Here is a 9,593-nt window from a genome sequence, read left to right as displayed (position 1 = left end):
GTCATTTCTAGGAGACACAATCTCACAGCCGACTTCCTGGTCCTCCAGCCCCTCCAGTCTTTCCGTCATCTTGTCTACAAAGTGAAGCTTCTTTTGTTTTTTTGTGTTTTTTTTTGTTGTTTTTTGTTTTGTTTTGTTTTGTTTGAGACAAGGTTTCTCTGTGTAGCCTTGACTGTCCTGGACTCACTTTGTAGACCAGGCTGGCCTCGAACTCACAGCGATCCGCCTGCCTCTGCCTCCCGAGTGCTGGGATTAAAGGCATGCGCTACCACGCCCGGCCCCATGAAGCTTCTTTTGATAAGGGATGAGAGCTGCACTCATCTGATGGGTTTAAGGACAAGTATTTAGAACGCAGTTAGGAATCAGACCTGTTCAGTAACGTGGTGTTAGGATGTTCTGCTCTAAGGCCGAAGACCTCACCAACTCCAGAAAGTGGGTAGCAGCTTAATGAAGGTTATTATTTCATGTCTGGGTGGATATTACCTGATAAAGAAGCTCTTTTGCTATGGTTAGCAAGGTGCTTGCATTCAGAATTTTACCACAGCTGTTTCCATGGAGAGTTTTTAGTCACCTATAAAGATGCCCCCTTCTACTGACTCGTTGTATGGTAGTAAGTCTGTTAGCGCTGTGGAAAGTGTTCGGTTTCTTTGAGTTTCCTGAAACCTAGTCATCGTATTTGGTATTCAGTGAATATATTTTCTAACCTAACTTGTTAGGATAGTTCTTTATGGATGCTACTAAGTGAAGCAAATGGGCTTTCTTATTCTGGTTGTGTGAGGAAGATTGTTTTAACATCGGGGTAAATTTTTTAAAGTTCTCTTGATTTGGGGGTGGATAGACATGCTGTTATAGAAGAGAGAAATCTCAGGGGGTCCCACCACTAGGGAAAAGGACTACAGGCAACTGAGGACTGCTGAGAGAGAGAGAGAGAGAGAGAGAGAGAGAGAGAGAGAGACAGACAGACAGACAGACAGACAGACAGACAGAGACAGACAGACAGAGACAGACAGAGACAGAGACAGAGACAGAGACAGAGACAGAGACAGAGAGACAGAGAGACAGAGAGACAGAGAGAGAGGGAGAGAGAGTTATTCGTCTTCAGGCATGAGTTCCCTAACTGGGTACCTAGTTTCAAGTGGTCATCCTTGACAGCATATGCATTCAAGTAACTAAATGGCCTCAGCTATGTATATATATCTGAGGGGCCATGGGCATGCTATAATTCTCCTGTAGATGTCAGAGGAAAATTTTCAGGGGTTCAGTTTATCCTCCTACCAAGTGGACCTCAGAGACCGAATGAGTCCATCAGGGTCAGGGAAAGCATCTTTATCTGCTAAGTTTCACTGGACTCCAAATAATTCTTATAAACCAAATTTAGACAAAAATTACCACACTGGCATCTTGTTCTCTGTGACAGTAAAATTCAGTTGGTGAAGTGATTTTATCCTTTATGCTTGTTCCATCTTTTAAAAACATGTGTAACTGTTTTGCCTACATATATATTTGTGTTGCATTGTGTGGCTGGTGCCCACCAAGGCCAGAAGAAATCATCAGATCCCCTGAAATTGGAGTTACTGATGGTTGAAAGCTGCCATGTGGTGGCTGGGAATCAAACTCAGGTTTCCTCCTAACTACAGAGCCATCTCTCCCTATCTTAGGCTTTTAATGGGTGTCTCCTCACTTATTGAAGTTGTATTAAACTATACCTTTAAACTTTTCATTTAAACTTATTATTTCATATAAGAGTAATGATACCACACACTTTGGCTGCACAACATACAGACATTAATATCAAGCCTTCCAGGAAATCACCTCCTACCTGGATAGGGTTCATACTGCTGGAAGTCACCATGTAGTTTTCTGTGGGAGGACAGTTACCAGGGGACTTGCCCAGCACTGCAGCCTGCATACTAAAATACTGACCTTCCAGGCAAGATGTGTCCATGGTTACAATAGTGGCCTTGGAATATCATGCCTCGTATTATGTACATTGTCATAAATTCATGACTGGGAAATCTTAGACCTTACGCTTGAACCTACTGCTATTATTTTTGCTAAATGCCTTCTAAATAATTGTGTTCCTATCCATAGACCTGAACTTCTCTCGGTCTTGGTGAGAAATGCTTCTTTGTGCGGTGGGCAGCAGTCAATGAGGACTCATGACTGGTCAACATGCTGAGAACCCATGACTGTGAGTGCTCAGCCCCCCCCCCCCCGAATGAGGCATCTCTATCAGCCCCTCATGCTTCCAGGGCTCAGGGAACATTGTGGGAAAAGCAGGCTGAAAGGCTGTAAGGGACAGCGGGTGGGGAGGAATGTTGTGAGATGTTCGTCTTCTAGATCAGATGTAACTCAGGAACTCATGGCACCTGTGGATATCTGCACAAGACCTTCATAAGTTCAAGCGGGTCAAAACTGCAGCACACAAAAAAAGAGAGGGGCTCTTGAAGCTGGAGCCCTTATAAAGGGGCCACTGGCAACTGAAAGCTGCTAGGGAAAGGAGAAGTGCTTTTCCTCAGGAGTGTGTCCATTGGTAGGTTCCACCCACCTCAGTGGATTGCCCAGTCATACACATAGGGCAGCGCTAATCGGTCTTAGGAACCAACGTGTGGCTTAGTCAACATCTATATCTATATATTATATATATTTATGCACATATATGTAACAGGAACAATTAAAGAAGGGGAAGCCAGAAATTTGAGGGAGGCATGGGATGAGTTGGAAAAGGAAAAGGAAATTGAGGGAACTAACATGGCTATATTTTAATTTTAAAAATAGTTGCCTAGCCAGGCATGGGGGCACACGCCTTTAATCCCAGCACTCGGGAGGCAGAGGCTGGTGAATCTCTGTGAACTTGAGGCCAGCCTGGTCTACAAAGGCAGGACTACACAGAAAAACTCTGTCCTAAAAAAAAAAATCAAAAACAAAAACAAATATTTAGCTACTTTAATAGAAAAACAAGCAAGAAATAAAAACACATTGTATTATGTAAAAAAGATATGAAGTTGGGAGGGGTTGTTGGGTGAATATGGGGTGAACTGGAGGCTGAAACAAGGAGTAGGCATGATCATCATCATTGTGTATGTATATGAAATCCTCAAAGTATATATATTTTTTAAAAAAATGAAAGACCAAGCTGGGCAGTGGTGGCGCACACCTTTAATCTCAGCACTCATGAGGCAGAGGCAGGAGGAGCTCTGTGAATTTGAGGCCAGCCTGGTCTACAGAGAGAGCCCAGAAAAGCCAGGGCTACACAGAGAAACACTGTTTCAAAAAAAAAGAAAAGAAAAGAAAGCAAAAGCAACCAAAAAGTGTTCTTAGGTAAGGAAAGCTGGCTGGAAGAGCCAGGATAGCTTAGTATTTGAAGTCAGCACTCACCCCATGGGAGAGAGCCAACCCGTGTCATTATTAAGGATCCTCTGCTATGATTGCAGACAGGAGCCTGGTGTAACTGTTCTCCGGGAGGCTCCATCCAGCAGCTGATGGAAACAGAGGCAGAGACCCACAGCCAAACAATAGGCTGAGCTCCGGGAGTTGTATAGAAGAGTAGGCAAAGGACTGAGGGAGCCAGAGGGGTCAAGGACACCACAAGAAGACCTACAGAGTCAGTTAACCTGGGCCCCTGGGAGATCACAGAGATTGAGCCACCAACCAAAGAGCATGCATGGGCTGAACCTAGATCCCCTACACATACATAGCAGATGTGCAGCTTGGTCATCATGTGGGTCTCCTAACAGTGGGAGTAGGGGCTGCCTCTGTCTCTGCTCCGGCCTCTGGATCCCCAGCTGGGCTGCCTTGTCAGGTCTCAGCAGGAGAGAATATGCTTAGTCCTGATGTGACTTGAGGTGTCAGAGTGGGCTGGTACCCCTTGGGGGCCTCCTCTTCTCTGGGGAGTAGGAGAAAGGGGGAAGGGGAGCATGAGGGGGGCAGGGAGGAGAGGAGAGAGGGGGCTGGAATCAGGCTGTAAAGTGATTAAACTGTTGTTAGGTTTTTTTTTTTTTAATGTTATAGCTATGAGTCCTACATGAGGTGACCCGCAGGAGAATATGGCCGAATTTAGAAACCTCAGTAAGGCAGATGCACACCTGCAGAGCTGGTTCCCTGTTAGTTCACTCATCCTCTTTCTTCTCTCTTTATTATTATTATTTTTTTTTCTCTTTCATAGACACTTCATTTACATGGAACCAGAAAACCACACAGGGGTTCCAGAATTTTACCTGTTGGGACTTTCAGAGAATCCAGAGATCCAGCCTGTTCTCTTCGGGCTGTTCTTGTCCTTGTACTTGGTGACCATCTTTGGGAATCTGCTCATCATCCTGGCCATTGCTTCTGACCCTAAGCTGCACACACCAATGTATTTATTCCTCTCGAATCTATCCCTCTCTGACATCTGTTTCACCTCTACCACTGTCCCAAAGATGCTGCTGGACATCCAGACGCAGAATAAGCTCATCACCTATGCGGGCTGCATCACACAGATGTACTTTTTCACAGTCTTTGGACTTCTGGACAATTTGCTTCTGACTGTGATGGCATACGACCGCTTTGTGGCCATCTGCCACCCTCTGCAGTACACTGTCCTTATGAACCCTAAGCTCTGTGCCCAACTACTTCTCCTGGCATGGCTCATAAGCATCCTCGGAGCCCTGCCTGAGAGTTTGACTGCACTGAGTCTGTCTTTCTGTGCTGTCGTGGAAATCCCACACTATTTCTGTGAGCTTCCTGAAGTCCTTAAGCTAGCCTGCTCTGACACCTTCATCAGCAATGTGGTGTTATATATTGTAACGGGCATCATGGGATTTTTCCCCCTAGCTGGGATACTTTTCTCTTATTCGCAAATTGTGACATCTGTCCTGCAGATTTCAACAGCAGGAGGAAAGTATAAAGCATTTTCCACCTGTGGCTCTCACCTTTCTGTTGTGTCTCTGTTCTATGGAACATGCCTTGGGGTGTATCTCAGTTCTACATGGACACAGGCTTCTTGGGCAGGAGTGTGTGCTTCCATTCTGTATACGGTGGTCACTCCCATGATGAACCCCTTCATCTACAGCCTTAGGAACAGGGATATGAAGAGAGCCCTGAATACACTACTATGTAGTCTGTCATTCTCAAATTAATAGTAAAGGTTTATATATATATACATATATATACACATACATATATATATACACATACATATATATATACACACACACATATATATGCACAGGTATGTATGGGTAAGTGCATGTGCATGGGCACGTGTGTGTGTGTTTGTGTGTGTGTGTGCATGTGTGTGTGTTTGTGTGTGTGTGTGTGTGTGTGTAGGAGGACAACTTCAAGACCACCACCTACCTTGTTTTTGGAGACAGAGTTCCTCAAGGACATGGAGCCCACTGCTTCAGTTTGAGTTGTTAGCTAGTAAGGCCCAGGGACTCATCTGTCTCTGCCTGGCCTGCATTGGGATTATAAGAGTGGGTCATCCTGATTTTTTAAAATATGGATTCTATGCATCAAATTCAGGTACTCGAGCTTACATGACAAGTACTTCTGAAAACTGAACTATCAGCCTGGTCCTTGTTGACAGTGCTTTTGATTGCATGAGCACATTTGATCAGGAACAGTAGAACACAATGCTCAATAGTTGGGACTCTGAGATTCCCTGAACATATTTACATTCTTCAATGCTTGTCTTACTGTGTTTATTAGCAATCATTAAATAATGTTTTATGAAGCATTCTGAAAATATTGTTTTTAAGTCCTTGAGTTTTAATTTTTTCCTTTTTTCAATCCAGAGAAGCATTAAAATCTATATTAGATAATTACGTGCTGTCTTATTCACTGTTCTGTTGCTGGGAAGAGACCCCATGACCAAGGCAACCCTTGTAAATGAAAGCATTTCATTGTGGGCTTTTTTTTTTTTTTACAGTTTCAGAAGTTAGTCCATTATCATCATGGTCAGGAGAATGGTGGCACTCAGGCAGACATGGTTCTAGAGAAGTAGCTAAGAATTCAACACAGTGGTCCATAGGTGGGGGTGGAGGAGAGGGAAAGAGAGATGGGGCCGCCTAGCATGGGTTTTCAAAACCTCAAAGCCCACCCAGAGTGACACACTTCCTCTACGGCCACACCTCCTTATCCTTCTAATCCTTTCAAATAGTGCCACTTTCTGATGAATATATGAGCCTATGGGGTCCGTTATAATTCAAACCACTTTACATTCTACTCTCTGGCCCCCATAGGATTATATCTATATTTATAATGCAAAAATGCATTCAGTCCAACTTCAAAACTCCACAATGTCTCTTATAGTCTCAACACTATTTCTGAGACATGCTGCAATCTCTTAAATATAACCCTCTATAAAATTAAAAAAGCATATCACATCTTTCCAACATACAATTGAAAGAGAGATAAACCTGTTTTTGTTATGATCCAAAGTGTGGGATGGGGAATGGTCTTGTGAGAGAACAGGTGATGTTAATACACTAGAAGGCAAGCCACCTCGTCGGGGGGGGGGGGGGGGGGGAGGGAGGGGGGCTTGATTGTTGCCAGCTGAAAAGATCCGTGAACAGACTCTGGGAGGAAGTATATAAGTGAGCCAGAAACAAGAGGCTAGGCCTTTGGTGGCTTGGGATAGTTTTGGCTGTTCATCGCTCTACTTTGAGACGCTTTTAGAGAGAACCACTCAAGGGAAGGCTTCTGGGTTCTGGGTTCCTGCTGAAGTTCCAGGTTCTGATTACTCCAGGTTCCAACAGAAGAAATCCTGCTGATTACATAAGGAGAATCGTTCCTCAGAACCAAAATCCTTACAGTTTTGTTATTGAATTCTCTAATCTCCTTTTTCTATCATTTAGGTTATTTGCATAATAAGTGAGGTACTCTCAGCTAATAAGTTTGTAATAAAAAAATATTTGTTAAGAAAATTGAGCCTACGTACAATGGCACAGAATACATATTACCATTTCAAAAGGGTGTAAAGAAAATACTGGTCAAAGTTAAGTCTGAAATCCAACATGGAAAATTCCATGTTCTGTATCTTCATGTCTGATGTCAAACTGTTCTTCAGATCTCCAAGTCCTTTCAACTCTGTTGATTGTAATACACTTCTCAGCTGGGATAGCTCCACACTCAGTCTGTAGCATTCCTTGGCATGTATCCCACAGCTCTGGCATCTTCAGCACCTTGGGGTGTCCAACAGAATCCAGGAACATCCTCTCGGCTTCACACAATGGTCCTGTGAGCCTCCATGCAGGGACACCCCTAACACATGCCTGGCCTTGGAGGCTTTCATTAGCCATGGAGTGAGATTATGTATCCTGCTTTCTTGTATCTTTGACTCTGAAGCCAGAACCATATAACGGAGGCTGTCACATGATAATGCTGCCTGAGGAGGCTCTCAAACTTGGCCCCCTCGGTCAGTTGTATTTGCATCAACTTTCTGTTGTTGATGATTTCCTTCATTGCTTAAGCTTTGCTTTAACTCATTTTCATAAATTGAAAGCTTAGCTGGGAGGGTCTTGCTCCAAAATCATCACTCCCTTTATTCCACTTAGCATCAGGTTCTTCTTTAAACTTTTTATCTCTGCCAGGCAGTGGTGGCGCACACCTTTAATCCCAGCACTTGGGAGCCAGAGGCAGGTGGAGCTCTGAGTTTGAGGCCAGCCTGGTCTACAAAGCAAGTCCAAGACAGCCAAGGCTACATGGAAGGATGTTCTGTTCTGTAATGACTCTGTGTGTATGTGTGTGTGAAAGAGAGACAGAGACAGAAACAGGCATAGAAACTTTTTCAGCTTCCTGTTCCCCAAACAATCCAATCGTCCTGACCATATTCAGGGAGGAGTCTTCTTATTCTGTTCCTTGAATCACCCTGAAATCTTCTGGGGAAGTATGATTTCAGAAACATCCATATGTGATGACTTCCTAATTCCCATAATATCCCTCAAACTATCCAAGCTGACACTAAAACATAACCATATACGTGTGCAAGTCCAAAGCCATGCTGGAAAGAGTCACATTCCTGTCACATGAGGTTCTGTTAAGACCCAAAGCAATGGATAGGGTTGTATAATTTTCATGCGGTAAAAAGGAAAGTAAAGATTTTAGGGGCTGTGGGGGTTGGAGAGAGCACTGCCCGCTCTTCCAAAGGTCCTGAGTTCAATTCCCAGCAACCACATGGTGGCCCACAGCCATCTATAATCAAAACTGGTACCCTCTTCTGCCAGGTAGGTGTATATTCATATACATAAAATAAAATAAATAAAAATTTCAAAAACTAATTGCTGTGGCTGCCTTTCTCTTTTTCCCCTTTGCTCCATATGGGCCCCTGCCCAGACACATTTAGTAGGGGTCTTCCCTCCATTCTGGAAATATCCTCACAGAGCAGCCATAGCTATGTTTCCTTAACCTTCTAAGTCATTATCAATCCATTCAAGTAAACAACAACAAAAGACTCAGCATCACATCAGGGAAGCACGCAAAAACAAATGGCAAATGCATTTAGGCAGACAAGCTACTGAATCCCACACCTAACTGAATCCTAAAGTCAGAGCTAATGTGGGTGGAAACCTCAAAGGGCCTACAGAACCCTTGTCCAGGACTAAAGCTGTGGAAGTCAGCAATAGAAACGCTATAAGACTCAGAGGCTCCACTATTGTGTTTATATCCATAGGGAACTTTCCAGTGCTGCTATCTGAGGTAGTCACAGAAACCTGGTTCCTGCAGTTGTCCTACAGATTGTGAAAGTAACTGCTGATGTGGGACAAGAGTTACTGGCCATTTCTCCTCTTTGAAGATTGCGAAAGTCAGGGGGAAAAATAAGGTTTGGCAGACAAATAGAGCACACCAATCAGAAGGTAGTTAATGCTACCTTGTGTGCCGTGACTTCATTGCTCTCCGTTCTGGATATGCTAAATACTGCAGCTCCTTGAAAGTACAGTACAAACTCTTGTCTTCTGTCCTGATGATGATGATGACTGTACAAGTAATAAGAGATGCCCAAACCCCACAGAGTTCGCTGAGTTCTTTCTCTGGCATTTCAGAAATGTATGTTGAGGATTTTCATGCATTGAGTTTGTATAATATCAAAAGAAAAGGAAATTAGTATCTCATAAAGATGCTTACTGCATTTACTGTAGCACTCTTTAAATATGTAAAAGAATCTTTTATTCATCAGATGTAATGGTCCTCTTGGAGGCTTATTGCTGAATAAGCTAACTGTTTCTAGCTCTTTCTGAACTCTTGCTGGCTGATTCAACTCTCCCATTTTGGCTCAAACTCTTCTCTAAGCTGACTGATTCAAATAGGCTTTTCTTGGCTTTGTAGGCTCAATTTTCTTAACAATTATATTTTATTATGAATGTATTAACTGAGAGTACCTCACTTATAACTGGACTAACCTAAACAATAGGAAAAAGAGATTAACGAATGTAATAATGAAACCATAAGGATATTAGTTCCAAGGAACGATTCCTCAAGGAATGAGGAATGAGGATTTCTTCTGCTGGAACCTGGAACAACAGGAACCCGGAGCCTCAGCCAGAGCCCAGGGCCCAGAGCCCCAAAGCCTTCCCTCGAGCAGTTCTCTCTAGGAGCTTCCCAAAGTGGAGCCATGA

General features: G+C 43.5%; 1 protein-coding gene across 1 annotated transcript; it reads left to right on the top strand.

Moving 5' to 3' along the window:
* Positions 1-4,178: 4,178 nt before the first annotated feature.
* LOC311583068 (olfactory receptor 7C1-like) lies at positions 4,179-5,117 on the top strand (the record flags this gene model as incomplete). The annotated part of the gene is made up of 1 exon (XM_084756412.1): positions 4,179-5,117. The coding sequence occupies one exon, from the start codon at positions 4,179-4,181 to the stop codon at positions 5,115-5,117; it is 939 nt and encodes a 312-aa protein (XP_084612538.1).
* Positions 5,118-9,593: the final 4,476 nt, after the last annotated feature.

The sequence above is a fragment of the Acomys minous genome, assembly GCF_964271855.1.
Source record: "Acomys minous genome assembly, chromosome: 14".
Classification (NCBI taxonomy): Eukaryota; Metazoa; Chordata; class Mammalia; order Rodentia; family Muridae; genus Acomys; species Acomys minous.
This window is presented reverse-complemented; position numbering and strand designations above follow the sequence as displayed.